At 36.4% G+C, this 27884-nt stretch overlaps 2 protein-coding genes across 5 annotated transcripts; both read right to left on the bottom strand.

Annotated features, from left to right (window-relative positions):
* Nucleotides 1-408: 408 nt before the first annotated feature.
* On the bottom strand, nt 409-12046 carry LOC109056762 (protein FAM163A-like). The gene is made up of 4 exons (XM_042776603.1): nt 11773-12046; nt 3327-3426; nt 3074-3188; nt 409-2276 (listed from the first exon to the last, which is right to left on the bottom strand). The coding sequence occupies exons 3-4, from the start codon at nt 3164-3166 to the stop codon at nt 1917-1919; spliced, it is 453 nt and encodes a 150-aa protein (XP_042632537.1). The 5' UTR covers nt 3167-3188; nt 3327-3426; nt 11773-12046; the 3' UTR covers nt 409-1916.
* A 3339-nt stretch (nt 12047-15385) lies between these two features.
* LOC109056763 (nardilysin-like) lies at nt 15386-27860 on the bottom strand. 4 transcript variants are annotated; one of them, XM_042776572.1, is made up of 31 exons: nt 27726-27860; nt 27086-27318; nt 26558-26810; nt 25430-25511; nt 25176-25329; nt 24887-24960; nt 24702-24797; nt 24489-24611; nt 24345-24402; nt 24176-24249; nt 24022-24091; nt 23651-23728; nt 23398-23518; nt 23018-23076; nt 22872-22926; nt 22612-22716; nt 22356-22479; nt 21603-21689; nt 21377-21496; nt 21174-21225; nt 20829-20979; nt 20608-20735; nt 19610-19772; nt 19345-19376; nt 19108-19246; nt 18942-18989; nt 18120-18172; nt 17948-18031; nt 16826-17033; nt 16627-16716; nt 15386-16297 (listed from the first exon to the last, which is right to left on the bottom strand). In XM_042776572.1, the coding sequence occupies exons 2-31, from the start codon at nt 27259-27261 to the stop codon at nt 16076-16078; spliced, it is 3279 nt and encodes a 1092-aa protein (XP_042632506.1). In that variant the 5' UTR covers nt 27262-27318; nt 27726-27860; the 3' UTR covers nt 15386-16075. The 4 variants fall into 4 exon arrangements, with proteins under 4 accessions (XP_042632506.1, XP_042632490.1, XP_042632501.1 ...); XM_042776556.1 differs by having other exon boundaries at nt 27086-27321; nt 27726-27857; XM_042776567.1 differs by lacking the exon at nt 27726-27860 and adding an exon at nt 27434-27630 and having other exon boundaries at nt 27086-27321.
* Between the last annotated feature and the right edge of the window lie 24 nt (nt 27861-27884).

Below are 27884 nucleotides of genomic sequence, written 5' to 3'. Positions count from 1 at the left end.
TCACGGTGTTCAAAGGTTCTTGTGAGCTATAAAGAAGGGGGTTGAATAGTGAAGTTGTTAAAAGGTTCTTGTAGTAGAGGTGTTGAAAGGTTTTTGTCCTCAGGTTTCGTCATGATCCTGTGAGCAATGCAACTGATCAAACTGAAGATCTAACTATTGATCAGAAGTCTCAGCCCTAATTCAGTGAAAAAAGGCTTATTATGATTTCTAACTGCTGAAGGTATAATATCTATGCGTACATTAAATTGATCAAACTAGTAAAAACATTGTTTTTGTTTTTTTCTATCTATCTATCTATCTATCTATCTATCTTTTGATCTAACTATTGATCAAAGAATTCAGAAAAAAATTAATGATTTCTGAAGGATCTATCTATCTATCTATCTATCTGTAGTTGGCTCTTAGATACAGATAGACAGACTTGACAGGAAACATTTCAATCATTGAAATAATTTGATCTTTATGTACATGTATCTGTATAGATGTGAAATGGCTTTTATTACTCTGATCACAATTGACCAATTTTATAAAAGTCTACAGGCATTTATAAATGCGTCATTTATTTCCAAAAGCATTCTGTGAAATATGTGGACAATAAGCTACTCTTTTTTTCTTCAGCATTTTAAACCATATACTGATACACTCCATATTTTTTCACATTTTTCCCAAAATGTTAAATAGAAGTGCCATCCTGTGATTTGTATTGTGAACCAGTTACTAACAAAGAGTGCTTCAGACAGAGTGAACATAGACATCAGAATGTACGATTCATAAACCAATGGCTAATGAAACAAATATGTGAGAAAATATAATTTACATAAACACATTTGCAAAGACATGGAAAGAATATCATTTCTATGAGTATCATTTCAACTGCCATAATGCCATACAAACGGACAAGATAAATGTATTTGAATGTTTTCCAGCCATTGTGAATTTGAGTTAATGTGACACATACCTATATATTCAAATATAAACTGACCAATATAATCATCATCAGTAATTCATTTAACATTTTCCCAACAGATCAACACACGTGAAGACAATCACATTTTGGATAATTTCTCATCCTAAAATAAGTTTTCAAAGACAAAGACTCAGTATATCAGGGATATTTAGGGTGAACGTGATTTCACCAATACAACATGTTCTGGAACAACATTCCAATCAACCAATCAGAATAGAGATATAACTTTTCAGGAAATATCTGTTTTAGGCTTACAATCAGGGTTAGGCACTTCTACACTCTTGTTAATCAGCTATCATTTCCCTCTGATTTTAGGAATAAATTATAGGTAGGGGTAGGTTTAGGGGTAGGGATTAGGTTAATTCTAAATTTTTGGACATTAATGTTGATCCAGGATCATCAAAAGATGTTGATCCAGGAACATGTCTTACTTGGCAAAATCACGGCGACCGATATTTAGATAAAGCTGAATGTCATGCTCTTTCCAACAAAGATACTTTTTTTAAAAGCTATTAAAAATTTGTGTGGAGTGTTTGCCTTTTATGTCACAATAAACAACAAGATACTTGAGATGAGCCTAAGTAGCTTCCTTGGGCTGCTCTATTTCGATTTTCTAACTATAATATATGCTTTATCTTACTTTTCCATAGAAATAAAAAACCCGATTTAACGTTTAAGACTTAAAAAGGCCAAAAACGCCACAAACAATACATGTCATATAACACACAGCCCTCAAAGCACGAAGAGGGAGGGATGTGCAAGAAAGAGGTAAACAGCAGGTAAAACAAAAGATAATGGAAGACTAAAGATGGTCATAGACCTGTGTGGAAGAATAACATGGCATCCAGTAGGTCATTTTGACCCTTGGCACATGGAGATGTAACGGTCCCAGTTGCTCTGGTCCACAGAGGCAACTCTGTCCCTGGGTCCATCTCCGGGTCTGTGAGGGTCAGACGTCAGTGCTGATGGCTCGTGTATTGGTGTAAAAGTCTGGCGTACTGCGATGACTCAGCACGGGGCCGTACATGGCGGCCAGACCAAGGGCAGTGGCACCATGGTTCTCGTAGTGAGTGGGCATGTAGGACAGGCGTTCACCGCCGTTCCGCATCTCATCCGTGCCACGGAGGTAGTAGGGTGAGCAAGTCGGGCAGTAGCTGTGAGCCGGAGTGGGGTCGTATGGCAGCGAGAGAGGTGTGACGGCCGGCCCATCCACTCCTGGAGCACTGCATGTGTTGCAGGCGAACTGTGGCTGAGGATCTCCGACCGAGCCCACCTCCCCTTCTGACTCATTTCTCTTACAGCAGTAATACTAGGATGGAGGGATGGTTTGATATACAGAGGAAACTAGATTAGGCATTGGGCCTTCAACACAGATCTTCCTCAGATTGTTGAGTAACATGCTGAACTTATTTGAGCACAGAACACGGAATGATTCTGCAATGGATTTTAGTTATTTAAATAATAGAGCTGTTGAGTCATGAGGTTTTTAGGTCAACAAGTAGCCAAGGCTTAATTGACATATGGGGTTTTCCAGAATAGCAGATTTTTATTATGAATAAAATAGGGTCAAGCACTACTTGAAGAGACTTTTAAATCGAAAAAATTATTAAGGGAAACCATAAGCTATTTTTAGTGGCTTTTAGGACTGCAAACTAAATAGCTCGAACAAATTTCAAACATGTTTTGGCATTTCACTGCGCTGCTTTTCTATTGTTTTCTATGTAAATATGCACTAGACTGACATATTTCACTGTTGTGCTTACATAAACATAGCGCTCAAGTTAAAAAAGTTCTTAAAAAAGAACATATTGAAATTTTGCTTTTTGTTTATCATTCAATGGCCCTGTGTCTTTTTAAACAAAAAAAGATGTTCTGTGTGAATGGCTCCTAATTCGACATTCAGGAATTTTCCTTGGGTTTTTATAATAATAAATAGTGCAGTAAGTAGTAAAATGTGGTCTGCAGTTAGCACTACTTGAAGAGTAGTTTCACTTTCACATTTCAAATGTGAATTTTACAACAGTATTTAAATGTAAGAAACAAACAAACAAAAAGGCATTTTAAAAACTCCTTAGCCCTGCAATGAAATGTAAATGCAATGCTCACCTGGAGTCTACAGTAACAAAGCACTGCAATGATACACAGGAGTATCACTGTTGCGAGAATTCCTCCAGTTATGACAACAGTTCCAGCTGTCATCCGACCAGATCTCCATCAAACCCTGAGAAAAAAAGAGAGGGAGTAAATTGTCTTACTGAAACTTCATTTCCATACATAAAAACAGACAGATACTGAAAACGGTAACTTTAGTTGAATGATATGTGTCAACGTCTGTGTATGGATTGCATTCAGCACTTACATTAGAAGAGAGCAGAGAGGACGACAGGCCACAGAGAGTATGTACTGCTTCTTCTCCTGATGCACGGCTCATGGGTTGCAGACACTAAACTGCACAGTTTCTGGATATCACAGAATAAGTGAAACATGTGATGTGAATGATAGATTTTATAAGAACTTCTGTTTCAGCAATAGTATAACAGCCACGATAGCCATTCTGTCCAGAAGGTGGCAGTACAATATAAGATATACATGGAATCACAGAGCTACACATTACATTTTTAACATTTATTCAACTAAGAATAATGTGTTAATAGGATTGTGATATCTACAAAGATTATAAGCATAAGTTAAACATGGAAACATTACATAGTCTTCACAGATCTTGATATTGTACCAAGATTATAATTCAAAGAAATAAACAAGTAGTTTGAATCAAAGGTAACCGAAGCCACTGGCAGGAAATAGTGGAAAAAAGAGACAGCAAACATGGTGGAAAACCTAAAAAAACTGAATAGAATATTATACTGACTTTATGGCTCAGAGCCTGACATAAAATACTGTATATAAGTACTTTACCAATGAGAAACAGGTAAACTTAGAGGCAACACTGCTACAGAGCACCTTATGTTAAGATACAATTGGTTTATCCAATCCATCACAAGTCCTCTTCCTGTCAATTTTCTCAGAGTAAAAGCACTAAATTATATACAGGAATGGTGGAATGCTTATGCTGTTAAAAGCAATGTACCATCTTTTCTCCCTGGAATGTGGCCAAGCAGTGTGTTCCTGTCCCCTGTGCTGCTTGCCAGCAGTTAAACTCTAAGAAAGTACAGATGTGGGATTTTTTTGGTGGGCTGCTGGAGGTTAAACTCCTCCATTATGGCAACACTGACAGCAATGGACCACTGATAGTCATGTCTGGACAATTCCATACAATTTATGGGCTAGACAAGGTCATTGTATTCTACGGCATATGACCAGGTTCTCTTACCTGAAATGAAATGGGCCATCAACTCTGACACATTTTCTTCTTTGCCTTATTATTTGCAGTTAGCATTAATGCTGGGCATAATGGTGGCCAAGCAAATTATAATGTTTTCAGAGATGGCTTACTGAGATGGTTTCTGTCTTACTTCTTGAGAAAATACGGTTTAATGAAGCAAAGTCTCTTAATACATTTTCCAAGGTCTTGGGGGCCCTTCCTCCAACATATAAATAAGAGTAGAATTTAAAGATTTTGACATATTTGTGATAATATTTGTGATACTATGATTTCTATCCCCTTCTTTTTGTGACATATTCTTCTCACTGTTTAACTTTATTTAGGCACTTTTGTCATTTGTAATGTCATCTGGCCTCTTTTTTTCTTTTTTTTTTTTATGTTATGCATTTACTTATTTTGTTTTTTTGGTTCACTGTTGTTGTTATAAAAATAATAAATACAATATTGAGAGAAACAAGGTCACTTTCAATACGGACAGATGGGGATTGGAGAGTGTTTGTGTTTATCCAAGTATTTTCTTGTGCTAATTTGTGGCGATACTGAACTGTGAAATTTAATATCAAAATGATGGGATTTCTACACACAATACCAAAACCCAAAGTCTGCTCACTTGGTGACCATCTTGGCAACACCCCAATGCTGCTATTTTCTGGTATCTACTAGAACGAGGAAAATTCAGGCTTACGTAAGGCAAAAATGCCATTAATGTAAAAAAAAAAAAAAAAAAAAAAAACAACTGACAAATCGAATAGGAGCTAGCCTACTCACCAAAAGAGTTTGAGATTAAATTATTTTAGTTTTACGTGTATATAATCTTAAAGCTTCAACTAAGAAAAAATAGTCTAATGTACAAAACAATTGGACTAACAACAGGACAAATACTGCAATGTACTGTATGGGAAAAAAAATGAACAGAAATTCACATCAATAGTAAGAATAGCAAGCTACTCTGAATTCAGCCCATGTGAAGAATTTACAAACAAGGTGGTCTTTTACCCAAAAGCTAGATTGGACTTCCTTCCTTACAGCCACCTTGTAGAGCAACACCATTATTTTTCCTATGTGGCTTGTCTATTTTTTCTCATACACAATATGTCTCTGACCATACATACCTCGTAACCATATTACAGATAAAACCACATTGCAGTGCACACTGAAGCCAAAAAAATGAGAACCAATAAATTGAGCTGTGCTTAAAATTGGTCCTCAAGTCCCTGGAGAGAATAAATGGATAGTCAATTATTCACAGTGAAAAGCAAAAGACACCACTGGGCACAATGAACACTTTCATAACAGAACTATCATACTGTTCATTTGGCGGATTACATTCCAGTGTTTTTGAATTTAGCTCAGACTCACAAGCTGATGATGGTTTCCCCATTCCACAAACATGTTCATTCAGCTGATGTTTGAGAAATTGTTTGTTGTATATTTATATTTGTTTATTCATGAAACGTGCATAATAGTATGAGATGACCATCCCATGTATATTATGTAGGTATGTGAGGAGATACCGATGGAGATGTGCAGCAAAAGGAAGTGTGACCCAGCGCAGGCCTTGTCCGCATGCTCGTTTATCACCTGGCTCACTCTATTACACCAATGAGTCTGCAGATCAATAGACAGATGCTCGTATATCTCCGTTGCCATGGTACCTAGGGCTGCTGATACCACTTCTCCCCAAATACCCCAACACCCCTCTCCTTCATCCATTCTCTTGCTCCATTTCTTATATTCAATTTCCCCCTTGATTTCTAGTTACCACTATATTTCAGTGCATCACCAGCACACGTCAGCCATCTTCACACTGCGAAAGCAGCACAGGATGCCACATATAAAGCTGCACATATACTATGAAAATGTGTTTTGGTTTCTAAGTCATCAACAGTCATTACTCCAGTATTCAGTGTCACATGATTCTTCAGAAATCATTCTATTATGCTGATTTGGTCCTCAAGAAACATCTCTTATTATTATCAATTTAAAAAATTGTGCTTCTTAATATTTTTGATACACTGACTCAGGATTCTTTGATGAAATATTCAAAAGATCAGCATTATCTGAAATATTTTTTGTAACATTAAAAATGTCTTTTCAGTCACTTACTGAATAAAAGTATTAAATTATTTTTTAAACTAAATCTTTCTGACCCAAACTTTTATAATATAATATAATGTAATATAATATTTTAAATATTATTTATGTTATATATTCATTTTAAAGGAGCACACTTCCCCTCAGTGCTCTGGTGGAGTGTGGCATCTGTCCTCCCTGCCTTTGCTCCAGAACAGTTATGGACTTTTTATCTGGCAGCTCTATTTGACCTCTTATCTGTCCGACCGCAGCAGGCCCAATATAGCTGTGGGGTTCGACATGTTTATGACACAAATATGTCTGCAATGTGAAAAGTAAAGTCAAATCACATCAAACATGACAGAAAAACAACACTGAACTTAATTTAGTATCTAGTGTGAAGAAGTCACATTAATAGCTCCAAACAGAGGCTGTCGTTTAACCACATGTTAGCAAAGCTCATAGATGTTCAAAACTCTTCAAGAGGGATCCTATGAAACAGGAACTTAAAAAAAAAAAAAAAAAAAAACACAAAGAACACTAATAAGATTGTGCTGAGGCTTAGCAACTAGAATGGATACCCTGCTAAAAAAACCCAGCTTCCAATATGAAATTTCATGCTAGTCCAGGCTGGTTTATGCAATGCTATTAGTTCTAGTCTTATTGGTTAAGCTAGTTAAGAAGCCTGGTGGAAAAATCACACTAGGCACCAGTATCCGAAACAACATACAGCATGCTGGTGAGCAACTACAGTGGTCTTTTCAGCAACAGTGTTGTTTTCTCAGTGTAAATAACCTCATATACAGTACAGTATCACTATGGTTCATGTCACTGAGCAAGCTAAACAAGAAAAAATAAATTTCCTATGGTTAAGAAAATGCGAAATATTAACGATTAATATTTAAATCTGTGTGACTGTTAAACAGCTAATTTCCCTCAACATTCTCATTTTCCTTCCTTATGATTACACCAGCTTTGCAACAAAACAAGCACAGCAATGTGGTGCTAATAGAAAACAACTTGCAAAGAACTGAGTTTGCACTCTGTGGACTGCCCTAAGGGCCATTACTGAAACAGTCCGAGCTTATATTTACTCTAATTGCAGTTCTAGCCTTTATAACATCCACTTAAACCACTGAGTCTAATAAGAGAAGAAAAAGAGACAGAAATCAAATCCCATTCAGCATAAATTTTCTCATAATCCTTATTCGTTGTGGACAATTCTCTTACAGTGGGCTGGTAAGGATTTAGAAAGATCATGTTTGGTTTCTCTTTGGGAGCCTAAAGTAGAATTGTATTGAAAGTAAAAGGTTTTATATTAATGTATTTTTCTTATCTCAGGTCACTGTGGTGTTTTTCTTTCTTCTTCTTCTTTTTTTAAATTGTGGATTGTTCTCAGCCTTTTAGACCAGAACAGGAAATATAGATTAATAATAATAGTCCTTATATATCATTGTGGGATACAACTCTCATTAATATGCCTTAACTGGTTCTATCTGTCAAATCAATGAACATTCTGTCATCATTTACTCTGTCTCCTGAATTGATTGAAATAGAGCTAAGCTTCAAATTCTTATTCTATTTTTTCACTTCTCTTTTCCAAGACATCAAATTTAAAATCAAATTTGACAAAAAACACAATATTTTAGAGTTTTTCATGATACAAATGAAACCTCCAAACCTATTATATAGCTTTAGTTTTAGCTTCTCTCTCCAGCTGGGCCTGTATATGCCAGCAGGTCTCTGTTGCCTGATTTATGGATGGCCAGCATGCACATCCCGCCCCAAGGACAAATCAAGAGACAGCTTCAGATGTCAGGCTATAAAGCAGCTGCTGACTGGGTTCTTATTCAGCAATTGCCCCTACCCCACTTAATTCACTGGCGTTTATTTAAAGAACAGAGAGTGAGAATCAAAAATTGTGGAGTGATTTAAAAAAAAATTATGTACAAGGCTCATAGTTTAGGGGATTAGATACAACCTGTGCACATTTAAATAGTTGTTTTTATTCCATAAATATTTGATATGTTCAGAGATTACAATTGATATAAATAATAGCAAGACATAGTTTTATAATATAATTATATACTGTATGAAGCTGAATTTTTCCTATCAACAGGCAATGTCAAAAATGCATATATATTTGCTTGAATTGCTTACAGATAAAAGTTTGATTGCTTATATCACTGTAAAATGTAAACTATATTATCACCCAGCTCTAATCTGCTAAATGTGACTAAGCCATAAAGATATTATTATTAATTTTAATATATAAATATTTAATATTAATATATAAACATTAACATCATGAAAAGTGCTATACAAATAAATTTATTTTATTTATTATGAATTAACATACATAAGCAGACAACAATTTCAGGACTAGAAATCAGTCATGTAAAATAAAGAGTAAAATAACAAAGGATCGAAAAATGTTAATGCATTTTTGGCTTGTTCCCACATTTCAGTTATGACCACTGACAAAAACTCCAAACCAGCCTACAGTACATTAGGTGCCATGCTAATGGGTCCATACAGGAGTAAGTGAACTTTTTAAATCACTGTTTACACAGCGCAAGTCATACAAAGTGCAAATGCCAATGCAATGAAGCATGCACATGTCCAACTCAGCAGTAAGTATTAAAGCTCTCTCTTTGGATAGCTCAAGCAATACTGAGCAGATGACTCAGTGCTCTGTTCACTCATAAACACACTGTAACTCGTTTTTGATGTGTGCTATACATAAGTCAGCGACAAACAGAAACCGCCGCAATCACAATGTTGAGATGCTTCTCTTGACACAGCTTGTCGGCCATGATCTATGATGTCACTTATAACAACGCTGTGGGGAGATAGTAAGGTGAATGTCCTTCTTCATTATTAAAATGAATCTCTCCTCTGCAGCCACGAGAACCAGTTCTCGCTCTGTGAAATAGAGAGGCAGGAGCTCTGATCATTTTTGAATGACTCCCTTCTCCTGATATATCCACTCTTAAATAATGGCATGAATATTTCGTTGAGGAAGCCTCTAAATTTTGCACTTGAAACTGCAGGCAAGCCTACAATTTTAAAGTCCTCCTTTTTCAATTATTCAAATATCATTCCTGTAACAATATTTTTCCATCACCGGGCCATTTAGCCAGGTAGTGAAGGAAGGATTTTCCACCCCATTCTCTTCAAAAAGCACTCATCTCTGCTGTGTGAGAGAATATATTTATGTCGAAATCTGGGGCAGTTGCATGGATTTAAAAAATGAACAGAGAGAAGACGAATAACATCATTTGTTTTTCTTGGTCAGAGAGTATAAATGCAATCCTATCCATTCATATCTTAAAGATAATGATTATTTAAATTTCAAAGTTGTTCCTAACTGGTTACAAGCAAAATGTTTTAATTTAAGGATCTGCCATTGAAAAAAACATCTTAATTGGTCCTGTTAAAGGAATGGTTCACCCAAAAACTCACCTTGCAAGCCATCCAAAATATAGATGAGTTTGTTTCTTCATTGGAACAGATTTGGAGAAATTCAACATTACATCACTTGATCATTAATTAATTCTCTGCATTGAATGGGTACCATCACAACGAGAGTCCAAACGAATGATAAATACATCACAAAAATCCACAAGTAATTCACATGACTCCACAGTCCATCAATTAACATATTGTGAAAAGCTGTGTGTTTGTAATAAACAAATCCATCATAATTTCTTACTTCAAACCATTGCTTCCAGCGACAATGAATCCTCTATCCATGCTTTCTTCAGTGAAAAAGTAATCTTGTCTCAATCAGGAGCGAAATAAGCAAGTGAAAACAATCCAAACTGTTCTAAACACATATATCAGAGGATTTTAATGTTAGAGGACACCATAGTATTGACTTTTCACTCTAGCAAGTGTTATTATGGACTTTGGCCAGAAACGGCAGTTTCAAGTTAAAAATGCCTTGATGGATTTGTTTCTTACAAACATGCAGTTTTTCACTTTATAAGCTATTCATAAAAAAAAAAAAAAAAAAAAATCAATCTCTTCCGATGAAGAAATAATATCATCTACATCATGGATGATCTGAGGGTGAGTAAATATTGAGCAAATTTTCATTTTTGGGTTAATTATTCCTCTAAATACTACAGTAAACAGTTAACAATCTTCTACCATTTCCCCTTTTAACTATAGTATAGTAGTATTACGTCATGTTCATGTACATGTGTCATCACCCTTTAGCTTTTAACTGCATTTCTTGCCACAGACAAGAATTGTTTCCAGAAAAGCCCTTGATGGGCTCTCTCCTGTCAAGGAGACTCACAGTGAGGCTTTAAAAACTTTTAAAGACTGCGTGGTTTACCATAGCTTGACTCAAACAAACATGCTCCCTCAAGCAGTACATCTGCCAAGAGCACACTGCTGGAGAGCTTGCCATGTAAATCCAGCAAAACAAACAGTTGAAAAGCAGCTCCAAACACACCAGGCCCCCTTGGCAGATAGAGCATCACTGGCCTAGAAATCATGTATCCACTAAAACAGCATCTGTGTATGTGTCATGTCTCCTAGAAACAGACAGCATATGCTTTCCCCCTGTGGAAAACATGACTTTTTCGCCCAAAGCTATAGCTCTGCGTGAAACATATGACTACTATCATGCTTAACCATCACAAAAATGTCATCTATCTATCTATCTATCTATCTATCTATCTATCTAGCTATCTAGCTAGCTATCTAGCTATCTATCTAATTTATACACACTGATCTTCAATGCAAAAAAATAAAATAAAAAAATAAATAAATTCCAAAAATATATTTGGAGATGGTTGCCAAAGTGTGCCAGATTCACCATATTTTAGGATTCTCCCACCTTCATAAATGTATTGTGTCCTGTGGTTCTGTATAGTGATCCCACTTTCATGGATGCTTGCATGCTTGCTTACTACTATATGTGTAAGATTTTTATTTATTTTAATTCATGCAGACAAAGAGCATGCACCAAGATCCATAACCGGACACATTTACAGATTGAATTGGCACTTCAACATTTGCATTACACTGAAAAAATCGGTCAGTTTTATTGATTGAGTTGGCTTTTAAACTTTTTGTTTTCATTGAAGAATGTTTGTAATGCAGTGTGTAGGTATTATTCCAAATGACTGATGCTTGTCAGTAGTGAACACTACTGTATCTGTTCATCTGGGAAAGCCTCGTCTGAGGCTTTGCTTCGTTAGCAAAAAATGCAGCGTCTTCTGCACAGCGGGCTTTTATTATCTCTCTGAATGGATGGCTGTCACATCATCATTTGTTGCGGCTGTAATTCCGTAGTATCCCTGCGAACAGCCGCGTGTATGCTGTGAGAGACACTATAACACATCCGCGCTCGCAAATAAATGAGTGGCATTACCCAGATTGCGAATCAGAGACCGGTGTGTAGTGTGCAGGCTGTGAAGAGCGCCGACGGTCCCTCAGGAGGATGCAACAGCCTGCGAGGAGATGATGCTGCACGCGCGGAAAGGGTCAGGAAATGAACCCACACCTTTACAGACGTTAAACTAGAGCAAAGCGTCAGCCTACGAGCGTGCGTCATGTTTCACATGACCACCGTCCAGAGAATAGCCTACACCGTAGAAAGAACATGACACTTGGCTTTATCTTTTAGAAACGTGCTCGGTGAGTTATGATAGCCAGGTAATTAGGAAGTGTGAATAAAATCATAATTTAAAAGAATCTATTGGTTACATAAAAGTAAAATAGACTGCAAAACATCCATTTATCTGTCCCAAAATAACTATATATATATATATATATATATATATATATATATATATATAGATATATATATATATATATATATATATATATATATATACAAGAAGTTGTATTTATGTGTATTTTTTTTTATTTTTTTATTGTTGTTGAAGGAATGTGGTGGAAAAATCTTCAAAATATACCTACTTTTCGAAACCACTTATTTAAAACAGACCATGTTGGTCTACTGATACTTTATTACATATTTCATATTGCATGACTGGATCAAATTAACCAAATAAATTTAATATTCAACTAAGAGCATTTAGTTCACCCAAGAAAAAAAAATCTGAAAAAAAAAAATAAATAAATTTGAATGAACTTTCCATTAAAATATCCCAATTTCGCAGTTTGTTTTTGGCAACAAGCAAAACTAATGAAAATACCTTGTGTGTACAAACGTTCCAGTATGTGGGAAGATTAATGAAGTTTGACGTAAATGAAGACACAAGCATGCACTTATGCAAATCCTATGGTAGACTCAAGCTCTCCCTCTCTTGTATGCATGTATGCACATTCATGTGTGCTCACACACACACAGCAAGGTGCCACATCATTGACAGATTTGATTATGAGGGCTGGCAGGGATTTGTTGCTTAAATTAGAATAGTACCAGCAGAAGGGATCTGTAATAAAGCTGAATGAAGGAGAACAAGAGCCTGCTCAACTCATCTGTGTCAATGCTTGTAATGTAGGGAAAGTGCTTTAGTGCAAAGCTGCCATATTGTTATTTGACATCTTTCTAATTAAATATTACACACGACACGGGAATGCCATTCGCTCCTCCCTGACTGCCATTACACTATGTCTGTAGACGCATAGAAATGATTTCATTAAAATGCCACCTCGATAAGCATGTCAAGGTCTTGAACAAGATTCTTACAATACGTGACCTAAACAGTATATATAGAACAACAACAACAAAAAAAAAAATCAGTTTATCATCTTTTATAGACGTTTAGAGTTTATGGGGCTTTTTTATATGAATGATAATCAGTGCTGTGTAGATTACTTACAAATTGTAGTCTGTAACAGATTACAAATTACATGATGAAAATTGTATTCAGTAATGTAATCTAGATTACTCATTTTAGGTATTGTATTCGGACTAATTTTGGGTTACTGTTAGATTACTTTTGACCTGATTTATTTATAGATTTAAATGGGATTATTGTTATAAAAAGCGATAAGAAATATAATATATTCCATTCTTTGTTATCATGAAATGCATTTAAACATTAAATTACCCCACGGTTTCCCAAACTAGGGTAAATAAAGGAACTGCAAAGGGTTTATGAGTTGATGAAAAGATAATATTTAATTAAATCATAAAAATGTAAAATTAAAATGAATAAACTGAATAAACTCAACATTTGAAATTCTACATTCTATATTATTCAACATTATTTTATTCGTTCACCTGCATGTCAGTGACAATTAACTGACATTACAGAACTGTGAACATGCAAACGTATTGTTAAATTATTGAAATATTAACATGGTATAATTGACTAAGGGGTGCTTTTGTCCCCTAATTCAGATTACAGATTAATTTACATGTCCATTCTATATTGCGAATATTCAAAGCTAAATGATATGACACACAGCAGAATTTTAACATGTAATCCATAAAAAAGTAACTGTAATCTGATTATGAGCATTTTAAAATGTAATATAATCTAATACTACATTTTTAGAACATGATTACATAATCCAAATTACAGGAAATCAGTTACTACCCAATATTTATGATAATGTTCAGCTTTTTAAATTCATAATAGTGCAGTTCCACAAAATAAAAAAAGTTATAATTACAACTATGAATTTAAATGTTCTTAAATGAGTTAAAATAGGCTGTCTGAATCTAGCATTAGATGCCATTATCTCAGTATCAAAAGGCCAGACCCAGTTAACCTGCCTTACAGAAGGCATTGATTCATTCCCTGTGCTTTGCTGCCTGGGAGGCCCATAATTCATGTCCTTCTTATATTTAACATGATCCGTAAGAGCAGTGAGACTCACAGCTCCATGAGTAAAACTGAGAGAACTCCCTGTAGAGCTGGAAGAGGACTTCTCCCATATATCTGCCTTATTTATTCATATTATCCAACCGTTTTCTGTCTTAGCTACACCTCCTCCCACTTAAGCAGCTTGTCAATTAAGATAACCTACAGGAGTGAGATGAAGTGACAGTGTAGTGACGAATCGTTGAACTACAAAAGCAAGGCAGTGTATGCCAAGACAGTCTAAATATTTAGATTGTGATCCCTCTGAAACTGTGCCACTTTCAGCAGACTGATGAAATTCTAGCCAGTGTACTGCACCTTTACAGAGCGCTTCAGGACATCGGATGAAAGGCGGGGTGGTGAGAGAAGAAGAGCTATTCTGGAGCGCAAAGAGATCAACTATCTTGCTGTGCTGCTATGTGCCACCTGCCTGGACAAGGAGAACACAATGCCAACTCCATGTGGTGCCTGGCAAGTGTTGGCACTTTGACAATTCTCGACATATTTTCAGCTTAATCTAAGGTCACCTTTGGAGAGTTGAGGGCACACTTTTTAAAATGACTTATCACATACGCTATAAATCACATCCATATACACTTCACATGATTATAATATCTTGCTATTGTAAATGGCACATTTTCGACATAGTCAACATGAAACATTATTTGCAACACATTTTACTTTTATAATCAGATAAAACAGGATATTAAATTAGCAGAAGTGTAGAGTGATTTTTATTTACGTGTTTTCAATAGAATTGTGTTAATAATACATTTTATAATATCATGTGCACATATTTGGAATGTTCTCTTATAATTTTTCCTTACTTAAAGAAAAAAAGTCTTTAATGACACGCAGCCCCTTGGCTAGTCATTTTTGATAAAACTTTCTTCATTCTGATAGGGACTCTATTAAGAATAATGATAATTTGCAGTTTGGTGACTGTATCAGATGGTGATTCAGTTCTGTGAAGTATCGTCAGACTGATTCAAATTTCATGCTTTTCAACTATTCATTCAATAGTCTTGTAAGTGTCATTTTTTTTGGTCAGGAATCTGGCTACACTGGTCACATTATAGACGGTCATTCTTGCATGCATCTATATGAATGTTTCTTTCCATTATTCCACGGCAGCCTACATGATGTTTTTATTATTTATCCTTTGATACAGACGGCAAACTTACAATCAACACTCAGTTAAAATTTAGTTAGTAGCTTCACTGTACTTTTAATAAATATATATTTGCATGTTCTGAATTTAAGCAGTGATATAAGCAATTGCTCAGTTTACAAGTTGAAGTTATGCCAAATGCAGAATGATGCTATAGCAATAATAGAAGCATCATCATTTTGGTCTTGCATGCTCAAATGCCCACCTCTGAAGCACCATTACACAACCTCCGTATCAGGCATCATCAACTGGCTACATAAAAAGCAGTCCAGCCATCCTCTCTTACTGCATTTCATATACATTTCATAATTTTCAGCACAGTGTCATAATATTATAAATGTATTAGTACAAACTTAACACTGCAGACCAATTGATAAAATACACACAATTCTGAGTTGTTTAAAGTCATGTTTATGTTTTAAAGTCCACTACAGCCAAGGAGGCATATATAATGAGACCTTGTGATATGCATCTCTCAGCAGGACCCCCAAACTGAGCCCCATTCATGCCCAAACACACAACATTCACAGCAATGTCATTTTAACAGCAGGGCTCATTATATAAATGCACACATGGCTGAAGCTCGTTTCAAAAGTATGAGACCATTGGGAGACCGCTGGCCCCTGCTCATCCTTGCTTATGTAGACAAGAAGAAAGGATGGAAGATGGAGGTAGGGGTGCGTGCCTGGGTGCCAGCTGGCAGAGTGAGTCCATGCTTTTGTTTATTTGAGAATTTTGTGGTAAGGGTAGAGATTGAGGGTGGAAGTGAAGGCCTGGATGTCTGTGATAGTAGTGACTGAGGCCAGTAAAGTGGAAGCAGGAAGGAAGGTGAGTTTGGAAACCTCCCCATACAACGACATCTTACTGCCCTCCTCCTCTTCCTCTCCAGCGGCCGGATGTTCCTCACTAGGAGGGTCGTTCTCTTCTACTCCGTAACCAACAACCTGAAAAGAAACCATTCATCATTCAGACTGGTATCTACAACAGTAGATATTACAGTATTTACTAAACAAAATATGAACAAACAGATTTGCATTATACAAAGGAAATGTGTTCTTTAAAAAAAATTTTTTTTTTTGGTAAAATCCACTTGAAAATCAATAAAATGGAGAAAGATGCCCCCCAGCAGGGACTGGATCAATATATATTAACGGGAATTAATTGAAGAAAATTGAGACAAAAAAAGGCATAAAGAATTTCAATAAAGCAACTCTTTGTAATTAGATTCAATGCAGAGATAGATCTCAAGAGAGTGATGTGCCGGTAAACGTACATGTACACTGAGCTTCCTGTTGCCTTCCCCCCGGTGTCCCATGAACCAGTTCACGAGTTCAGCCTTGGTCATGAGTTTCAGAGCATCAATCTGTTGTACAAGTAGAAAAATATGACAATGCCCAAGTATATTCCCACAATTCATCATTAACACCTTGCTAAACTGTCAGCCTTTGCTCATGTGCAACAGGGCTCCTCACCTCTCGGCTGAGTCTGTCGAAGACAAATTGCTGCGTGACCACCTCTTTCCAGTTCCTGTCCACCTCCTCGCCGAGATGGGTGTCTTCGCAACCCTTCAGCTTGACAAGAGCAGTCACCTGTGTCTTAAAAGCCTCATCACTCAAGCTGTTCATCTTTTCTCCAAAGCTCACCAGAAACTCCTCAATCTTTGTCTCCACCAGCTCAGTGCTAGAATGCAGAAAGTGAGCGCAGAATGGAGAAGAGCCCAAATTAATGGTTAACATCATTTACTATGTGTAGAAGTTATTTTTTTTTTGCAGCATGCAGTAAACTGAAGTCAAGAGAAAACACTTTTCAAATGCACTACTGTATTAGCATATCAGGGTTCCCACACTTACTGACCTACACTACCATTAAAAATGATTTTGAAAGAAGTCTCATATGCTCACCAAGGTTACATTTATTTGATAAAAATACATTAATACAATTTCAAATGTAATTTACGTGAAGCTGAAATTTTAACAGCCTTTACTCCAGTCTTCAGTGTCACATGATAACAATGATTACATTTCTTATTATTACTAATTTTGAAAACAGTTGTGCTGCTTAATATTTGTGGAAACTGTCATACTTCCTAGTAACTTCTTTAACTTACTGACCCCATACTTTTTAACAGTAGTTCTATTTTTCCAGTGGTTTGTGAAGATTTGTAAAAGTAATTTAATAGAAACCTAATTTTTTTCTACCTAAAGAAATGCTTTGTAATGAAAATAATTTACTGAAAATATAAACTACATAAATCTCTGATTTATAAGACTTTTTTTCAAAATCACAATTCCCTTATATTTATTACTGTGGTAGCCCTGATATACCGTATATTAACACAACATTATAAGATGTTTCGTTATGTATGCATGATGTAAGTACATGGATGCATTGTTAACATTCAGTGTAGACTGTATTTCACTTCAGAAATAATAAAAAGAGCCAATCAGTGTAAAGTAACTGCAATTTAGTCGAGATAGAGGTGGAGATAAAGGTTAATTATGATTTTGAAGTCAAGAGGCACCAGCTGCAGCACATAAATCAGATCATTCTGATGCAGCAGTGAACTGCAACCAAAAAGCACAATGAGAACTCACTTGAACTTGGTGGCCTGAGTCTCTACTGTGACTGAGAATCCAAGGACACCTGATGTGTTTCTACAGGTTGGGTAGACATGATATCTGTGAAAACAGATAGAGTCCAACTAATTAAATCCAGCAACTGGAACGAGATAAATGTCTTAATGTCATCTCTGCACCACAGACTTACCCCAGTGTCTCTTTGGTTCGGAGGAAGTCAAAGCATGGCTCCTCCATGTGCATCTACAACACAGCAGCCACAATGATAAAACATGAGTAAAAAAAAAAAAAAAAAAAAAAAAAAACCGGTTAATATAATGCCACCCATGAAGGAACACACTTTAGTCTGCAGCCACAGCAGTAGAATCGGACAGAAGTCTGATGTTGGATTTAGCTGATGTAAGGTGCAGAGGAGTAAGAATGTCTGATTAACTGCCCAGTGGTTTTAAAATAGTTATATTTAATGTGTGAAAAATAACAACATTTGCTTAGTTTTTCTTTAGTGAAGCTTTAGTTTCATATGCAAACAGAAATCCTACCTTAAAAAAAAAAAAAAAAACAGACAATAAAAAAAAAAACATTTGTTTCAGCCGATATCTGGTACTTCCCAAAGCTGTTATCAGCAGCGATTCATCATCAAAAATAAATAAATCGTTGGACCTTAAGAAGAGTACATTACACTTTACAACGAGAGCCAGCTCAACCTCTCAGAGTGTTCTAAAGTAACTGCTGAGAAAGACAGAGAACTGGACAGCATCCAAAGTCAGTCTTCAGTATAAAAGTAAAGTGGATGAGTTGAGCTTATGGCCATGAAGATGTGTGTGCTCAGCGCCCTAGAGAGCAACAACTGAGAACTTCTTTTGAATCTGGCAGGAGGGGCTGACTTTATTGCTTAAAAAATCCTGGGGTAGCTAGCTGTTCCTATACTTTTTATACATATATAAAGTTACAGCAATATTTACTGTAAGCGATACCCTTATGTAGTCAGCCACCAAAACTGAGTCATACTCACCACGAGTAGCTCCATAAGAGTGTGCTCACGCAGGTTCTTAGGACCAGACTACCAAAAGACACAGATATTAGGGACAATCACTGCTAATTTAGGAATACAACATAAAAAAGGTGAATATGCCTAGATGTCTTGTCCATTTTGCTGATCTAAACCAAAAAAGTTTTACCTGGTAATATACAGTGACCTCAGAGTTTGCATCTCCCTTGTTGAGAGACTTCACTTTGCACAGATGATGTTTCTGTGGAAGCTCTACCACTCTGAAGAGAACAGGGACCTCTACTGACAGCTTCTTGAATTGCAATTTGCTGAAAGTGAAAAAAAAAGCTATATAAAACTCTCTTTTTCTTTTTTTTTCAAATTGTGGTACTGCTTTATAAAATAAACTGGTGAAAAAAGTGCTTACTCTGTAACATACTGCAAAAATCCCATGGATTCCTACATGAGAAATTAAAAATAACAAAATCTTAATTTCTTAACAAATCAACTGTAGTTCTGACTGTAAAATTAAAGCTTTTTGCTTTTACAAGTATTATATAATTTTATAATATTCTAGGTGTACAGCAATACAAGGTAAGCTCTATCAGCAGCAACTGCTGAGATATTTTGAACCTGCAATGTTACTTGAGAAACAAATACATGCAACGCATATAAAACGTGAGCAAACTCACAGTGCTAGTGAAGTTTCCCTGCACTAGTCCTTCAGCATATAGCTCTGACTTGAAGCTGCTCACAAACTCCATGAGCTCATCCACACTGAGCCCATCCAACACAGCCTGGTACTTCTGAATTGTCGACCAGCGAGAGTGCTCTAGAATCAGCAGCCTCACGTCTCTGTGGAGACATACATGGACAGACAGAGAGCGATGATGAGTGGAAGACCATGCATTTTTGAAAAGATATACATAGCAATAGCTATATAGATGCCGGTATATGGGACTGCGGGGGTTGCAGTGGGACCCATGGTGTTCCAAGCCACATATATTATGCTTAAGTTTGCCTATTCTAGAGCTGATTTGACATTACATCACTGTAGAAGCTGCCATATGCTACCATTCAAAAGTCTTGGGTCAATAAATTTCTTGAGCAACAAATCAGCATATTAGAAAGATTTCTGAAGGACCATGCGACACTGAAGCAAAAATTAATGGCTCCTGAAACAGTAATGGCTCCTGAAAATTCAGATTTGACATCATAGTAATACATTTCAAAATATATTAAAACATGAAATTGTAGTAAGATTACTGTTTTATCCAGTATTTTTTATTCAATAAACGCAGACTTTGTGAGCAAGGACTTCTTTCAAAAATATTAAAAAAAAAATCTTACTGACCCCAAACTTAAGAACGGCAGTGTATAGACTAGTATTTACACAGATGTTTTAAGGTGGCATGTATTTATACAAAATCACAATTGCAAGAAAAAAATGTCACATGCTCCATGGTTGCAAACAATAGAATGGCAGTGTAAAAACGGTGTAAATATACTTGAAAGACTTGCTTTAGTCCATCAGATTTGCATTTTCTAAATTAAAGAAAATGTTTAAAAATTAACAAAATAAAAAAAAAATTTGATAAGAGTGCTGATGTACGATGTCACTACTTGTGGGCAGGGCTATATGAATATATATAGTGTAAGTGCAGTAAAGGCAAACGTAAAGGAGACACACTTTCCAAGCTTTTCAGGCTTGATGAGGATGTTAAAGTAGGTTTTCTTCAGCTGCTCTGCAAACATGCTGAATACATCAGGAGCAGCGGAGAAATCAGCAAGATAATCCACAATCAGGTTGAACAGCAACTGCAACAAATGTCAGAAATAAAAAACTTAAATTAAAATTAAATTAAATTAAACAAATTTCTGTATACAACTTCATATGAGCTTATTACTTACCGGTAGTTTGTGGTTGAAGCCCTTAACCTTGATGACAAGACCATGCTCCCCTGCAACCAATTTATATTCTAGCTGGGCCACATCAGCTTCGTAGGCTGGCTCCGCCAAGTTATGCACCAGGATATTCACAAACAGATCAAAAAGCACCAGGCTGGGTGGAGGTGAAAAGAGAGAACAAAAAGAGAAGGTCAGATGGAACGGTAAATGGATGAAATAGAATAGAAACTAGCGATAGTGATTCCTGAGACCTGAGCAGACACACTAATGACTAGATGGGGTTTCCATGGCTACAGCATTTACAAGATCTGCTCGAACGACTACGTTTTCACATGATCTTCAGCTTACTTTTTTGGAGACTTCTGAATCACAGGTGATATAAGGTGGAACCGCACGTACGCTGTAGGAAGAGAGAGAAAACTAAGTGTGAGCTGGGTAATTGAGCAGAGAGTTACAGAAAGAGACTTTTAGTACTTCCCACTCAATCTATTTTGCTATTGGACATCGACGGAGACATGATATATTGAGTGTAGAGACAAATACAATGACACCTTTGGGGATCTTGAACTTGTTGTCCTTCTTATACCACAAACACCCTCTGTCATTGTTCATTATTCTGACAGGGTACTCTGTGTCTGGACAGTCAGAGGTTTTGAGGGTGAAATCAGTGGCTGGAGGTAAAAAGAGACATAAGAACAATGACACATGGCATTGAAACAGGCTACAGATACAGTACACATCAAACAAAATTAAAAGACATCAACTGAAGACACCCACCGATGAACTTATTTTCAGCAGGTAGGTGAAGGCTTGGGTTTAAATCGAAATCTCCTGCCCAGAGCTCTCTCCAGTGCTGCTGTATGTCTGTAAGAAAAAAAAATCATGGTGCTTTTGTCTCCAGAGCTGCACAATATAGAAGAAAAATGCTTTATGGTATTTCTTACATAATGAGATAAACCTAAGATTAATTAAGAATAAATTTCAAGTAGATTTGAAACCAGGAAATCATTATTTCCAATTAGAATGTCAGCTTTCAAAATTCCCAACTTCTCAAAAAATTAAGAAATAAGAAACCTTTTATTTAAGCAACAGGCAGAAACAGCTTGTTGTGCTTGGACTTAAGATGTATTTCCCGTTTAAGTAACCACCTACAATCTACTAGTATACTAATATATGTTTTCATTTCCTGCAGTTATGTTCAAAACCAAAATACTCCTACACAACCAATGTACTTCTTAATTTTGGCATCGGATATATTTTTAAAGCTACAGTGGCTACACTGACTCATTTTGATAAGCTACAGCTCATTCACTTCAAACTGGCATTAATGCTGCTTGTTTTAAGTGTATGTAAATTTATATAATTTTGTGATTGAGCTTATTGCGACAAGTAAATCTGCAATGTTAACAATTCAGCACTGGATACTGACATTCACTTCCAGACTAATCTAATAGAGACACTTTAACTTCTCATCCTGAATCTTGTATTTTAAACTGAACTGAAAATAGGGAGTTAAAAATATGTACAAACCCTCAACACTGTACTGAGTCCCAAACCACTTTTCTCTGAGTGGGCACTGGCCTTCATGCTCAGGAGACAAGAGGAGCAAGTTAGCCTTTTCTGGTGTGAGGAGTTTCAGTGCAACAGAGATCACCTAAGAGAAAAAAAAAGATCACAAGTACTGTGTTTTGTTTCACTTGGCATGCTAAAATAGCACAAATATGTACCCATATTTTTCAAAACCTGTAATAAATCAAAATCAATTCTGCGTGTAATGGGCAACTACCTCCGGTTTGAACTCAAACATTAGCTGGTCTCCTGTTAAGAAGTCTTCTTTTGGGAACAGCTGCATGTTTTCACAGATATCCTCCACGTACTCAATAGGATCAGTCTGTAAAAGCAACACAGAAAGTACAGAGTCTACAAACAAATACATATCTCTTTTCAAATTGCTTCTAATAGCCAGAAATACAAAAACACTCCATTGTTGGTAAGCAACAACTCAGCATTCATAGGCTGACAACAGTGTAAAATGCTTAACCTTACCTGCTCCTGATAGTGGAATTCATTGGCCTCAATCTTTTGAATTTCTTCATATATTCTGCCAAAGAGAAGCAAAGTTTTTTGTGGTATCTTTCAAGCTATATTATTCAGTGTACTATGTGTAAAAGTTCTGCAAAGAAACAGCCTACCTCTGTTGGGGCCCAAGAGTCTGAAGCATTTTCAAGTACTGGAAGACGAGATGAGCAACCTGAATAAAGAAAACCATCCAAATTACCACGGATACATTTATTCTGAGTGGGACTAAACTTTACAACACTTGTGTCTGTAATAATTTAGGAAAAGGGGTGTGTTTGTGCCTCAGAGGCTTTGTAATCCTATTTTACACATATCTAGCTAAGCTGTTAGTTTCTCAGCTTCCTCAATATTTCTCTAATGACATTAAGTGTGAACACAATATTATATCTTAAGGATGCTTGTAACTATAGTGCATAATTTTGGCATGCATTAGAAGTGTAGGATCACAGAAATGTAAAACAATGGAAGGTCTAGACTGATGACTCTTGCAGACCTCATAGAAGTTCTGGAAGCCCTCATCAGTCAGAGTTATGGAGATACTAAAAATTGAATAGGTGGTGTTCTGATCAAAACCAGTCTCACTGTTTCCGCCAAACAAAGCTAGAGCCCAGCACCTAGACAGAGAGAAAGAGATTCAATTTTCTGAGTTTATTGCAAAATTGATGCCACATGTAGAGATTAGTTACAATGAAAGTAGAACCACCTTGTCATTTATTAAAAACCAAATCATGAAAGAAAGGACTTACTTCCTCCTAAGCATGGACAGGATACTTCCAGTTCCCTCGTGGCCAATCAGCCAAGCGATGTAATGCAGAGGCTTTACCCTGAGGACCAACATAAAGAGTTTTTGTTAAGCATCATATTTAATAAACAATATTGGCATTCCAATACAGACCAACAAAATCAATATGTAAAATCTCAGTGAAATGCCTTTATGAGTGCAGTTTTGTTCTGTGACATATTTGCTACTGAAAAAGGAAGTTGAGGTGAGACCTATCAAAGGCATGGATATACTATAGATGCCCTCAATGCGAACACAGACTTAGAATTTCACTGTGTTTTTAACAGCACTTTTGAAAGACGTTTTATGAATGAATATCAGTAAAAATGACTAAACCTGTAGTGCTTCTCTTGTGGTGGAAGAGCCCATGTGATGGTGAGGGCATGTACTTTTCTAACAGGCACCACTGAAACAAACAACAAACGAAACATTAATAGTAGGTTCTACAGTTTCGTTAAACCTCATTTGAAAATTAAGTTCTACTACATACTTCGGTAAAGTTTGTTGAAAGCAGGTGTTTCAAAGGGGCTCAACTGGTCTGAAAAATCAGGTTTCGGCTTCCCACTGAAAGGCATTTAGAAACTCTTTAAACATTAATATCATGAAAGAAACATATTAATATTTTCACATTTTACAGATAGAACTTGGGTTGAGCTTACTTGTTGGGCACCTGACTGAAGATTTCTCTAACCCATTCCTCAAGGGTGTCAAGACTCTCTATGAAGGTAAGAGTAGAAGAGATTTTAGGATCATTTTCTATTAGAAATTCCATATCCAAGTTAAGTCCTGCATACTGTACTTACCTTTAGACTGCACAGCTAAGGTCATATAGTGGGCAGAGTAGTACCTCTTCCAAAACTCACGGAGCCGCTTGTAAACATTGATATTCTTTTCCTTAGGCTCAGTCTTCAGGGTTTGTGCATTTCCTAAATACAAATCACAAGACCATCAAAAAAAATAAATAAATAAAACTAAACAACAACAACTTTAGAATAAATTTGACATGTTTGACTTACCCCAGCAGAACTTGCTCATGGGATGGTTGGGCTTTGCTAGGCTGCCAAAGAGCATTTCCTTACGGTGAGAGTCTGAAGGCTTAGCAAGCTGATATTCTGTAGCAAATAAAAAACATTAGGCTGTTAAACTTCACAGTTGAGATATTAAGAATATTTTAAATCTACAATATAAATGCTTTACTCACCACTGTCCACAGCCTCAACCTCTCGGTCGATGGCATCTTCAATCATAAGAGGACAGATGAAAAACTGAGCCCATCTGAGATAACATTAAAAAAGACAATCACATTATTTTAAGATTATGAATGACCAAATGTTAAAACATAAATAAATGTGTTTGATTTTATTTTAATGTTTTTGGTTAGATCAATTTTCAGTGGGATTGTGTAAAATATTCTGAAAAAAAAAGAAAGGAAAAAGAGGCCATCAGGATAAGAGGATATGATACAATCATATTTTTTAGAGCTGCTTCACCTGTCAAGGGCTTCTTTGAAGCGTTTCCTCTGGACGTCAAATTGGAAAATGGTTCTCTCACAATCAGTGGAAGCATTATCACTGCCACCATGCTTTTTAAGGAACGCATCAAAGCCATTTTCAGAAGGGTACTTTTCACTGCCCATGAACACCACTGGGACAGAAGTAGAGAGATACGTCTGACTGAAACGTTATCCCTGAGAATAAAGCATTATTGAATACAGTAATGGCAAACAACTTCAGGTGTGACTTACTGTGTTCCAGGAAGTGCGCAAGGCCAGGTAGGTCATTAGGGTCACTGAAACTCCCAACGCCAATACACAGGGCCGCTGCAGACTAATTTCAGAAAAAAAAAAAAATTAGAAATAGAAAAAGAAAACAAGTAACTGCAATGAAATCATTTCAACACACTTAAGTCAAGTCTGCTTTATTGTCAATACTTCCACATGTACAGTACATACATACAGAGAATTTAAATTGCGTTACTCTCAGACCCTTGGTGCATACAGAAAACACTAACGGTAGAACATTAAATACAGATAATAAAATATAAAGTACAACTATACAAATAGGTCATGTAAAAAGAAAGATATGTAAAGCAGCACAAGACACATGGCAGATAGAGTGCAAACCAGTGAAGTAGACAGTGCAGATATAATGATTGAAGTGCAAAAGAGCTTATACATCTCCACCATACTTAAGCTGATATTTGTATGTAATGGCATATTTATTTTCATGTTATGGTTCATGACTGATAGTTTTATATTACTTTGTCTAAACAGAAAAAGGAAAACACTACAAACTAAGATCAGTCATTTTAAATACCACAAGTGAATTTAAATTTTAGACAAAACATTACAATGTACACTAATGAGAAATGGATATTCATTTTGAGATTTGCTAAATGTTACATGTAACAGTGCCATTAAATGTAAAAAATTCCATAACAAAATATCCAATGCTGATAAAGATGAACACACACAATAATCTGTAATATCAGCTGAAATATCATGTATCCTACGTATCCTAAGTCACAATGAAATGGAAGTAGTGACAGGTCCAAGTGAAAAATTTGTAAAAAAGAAAACAAAAAGGTATGGTGGACTTGTGTAATGTATTGTATTGTAAGATTGTATCCATCAGTTGTTGACTGGATGGAGGTAGAGCTGAATGAGTGTTTCAGTCGACTGTAAGAAAGGAGCTAAATGATTGGACAAGACGTTTCAGAGGAAGATTGTTATGACAGTTTGAAAAAAAGAAAGAAAGAAAGGAAACATGGATAAGTAGGATTTTTCTTTCATGCTGATTTTAATATATGTTCAACCAAAATAACATGCAGCCAGTATCAGAGTTTGAATGTGTTTAGACAACAAAACACAAACCTGTTTTTCAGATCCCTTTTTCTTCTTCCTGTCATTGTCCTCGTCAAGCTCCTCAAAGTCACTATCTTGACTGTCCCCATCTTCTTCAGATTCCTCGTCCGTTCCTTCCCCCGAGTCTCCCTCCTCTTCCTCTTCCTCTCCCCCCTCTTCTTCCTCCTCCTCTTCTGAATCTTCATCATCTTCAGTTTTCCCATCTAAACCACTCAGATCAGAGATGAGGAGAGCCCTCAGTCCGTTACCCAGCTCAATGTATCTGGAAGAAAAGAGAAAAAAATAAAAATCTTTGAGCTGGTTTAGTCATCAGCACTTGCATGCAGGGTTGTGTTACACATTCAAGAGATGCAACCGGAGCATGAGTTTTACTTGTGTGATCTCATATTTCTGTTAACTGTAAGTGTCAACATACAATATCATTCACAATGTAAAATGATCTTTTAAAAAGGTTTCAGTTGGTACTTTATGCACGAGACTATGCTAATCAACAGAACCTAGTTATCACGGTTTAAAATCTGTACATGTGGAATTTACCTGTATTGTTTGGGGTCACTTGGAGATTTAATAATTTGAGGGTCTCCTTGGTTGTCATCTCCACCACTGTCCCCCGGAGGTGCGTTGGGGTCTCTGAGCGCTTCTCCCCGGTCTGGACAAGCAGCCTGAGCAGCACTGCTGGCTCCAGCACTTTTGAACTTGTTTGTCTGGGGCATCTTGAGCAATGATACTACTTTAGCACTGGAGTTGAGGTGAACGGCGCGGTTATGACCCTGCTACAAAACAGGTGAAAAGTACACGCAGCATTGAACAGAGCAATACTGACTTTATCAGTCGAAAAGAAACGATATGTATATTAGAAACAGGGTGATCATAAAAATTAAATACATTTTGTAATGCATCTTGGATGATAGAATGAGTCGGGTCTGGCTTTTGAGGAGGGAATACTTTAACTTCAGATACATATTTTGACAGTATATATTTGTATCATCACCACTGTGCTACAATGAAGCTAATCTGCTACATAGTGAGACACAATGTAAACCAAAAACGTCTGATTCGCTTGCTATGGTTAATAAATGGACTTCGCTAATTCGTCTAAAATATGATGCATCCAAGTACGATCAGTAGCTCACACATTATTTCACAAAGTTAGCCAAGTTTCATCGCAGTCTCATACCTGCTATCCTGATGATGGGTCAGCCGAACTTTACAGCACCCAGCCTGTCACTGGTAGGGTGCGTCTATGCAGCAAGGAGAGTTCTGATTCGTCAAAGGTCATAGACGTAGTAAAACACGACTCTATGATTGGCCAAAGTCCTTGCTAAGGCAAATAGCT

This window comes from Cyprinus carpio, chromosome A2 (genome assembly GCF_018340385.1).
Source record: "Cyprinus carpio isolate SPL01 chromosome A2, ASM1834038v1, whole genome shotgun sequence".
NCBI classification, from domain to species: domain Eukaryota; kingdom Metazoa; phylum Chordata; class Actinopteri; order Cypriniformes; family Cyprinidae; genus Cyprinus; species Cyprinus carpio.
This window is presented reverse-complemented; position numbering and strand designations above follow the sequence as displayed.

What these genes read in the sequence shown, in the direction of transcription:
- LOC109056762 (XM_042776603.1), bottom strand. Translation starts at nt 3,166, where the DNA reads ATGACAGCTGGAACTGTTGTCATAACTGGAGGAATTCTCGCAACAGTG. An exon ending in TTTGTTACTGTAGACTCCAG is followed by an intron (nt 2,277 to 3,073) that starts GTGAGCATTGCA and finishes CCTCCATCCTAG; the next exon opens with TATTACTGCTGTAAGAGAAA.
- LOC109056763 (XM_042776572.1), bottom strand. Translation starts at nt 27,261, where the DNA reads ATGCCCCAGACAAACAAGTTCAAAAGTGCTGGAGCCAGCAGTGCTGCT. An exon ending in TTCAGTCAGGTGCCCAACAA is followed by an intron (nt 24,250 to 24,344) that starts GTAAGCTCAACC and finishes AATGCCTTTCAG; the next exon opens with TGGGAAGCCGAAACCTGATT. An exon ending in GCTTCAACCACAAACTACCG is followed by an intron (nt 20,736 to 20,828) that starts GTAAGTAATAAG and finishes CATTTGTTGCAG; the next exon opens with TTGCTGTTCAACCTGATTGT.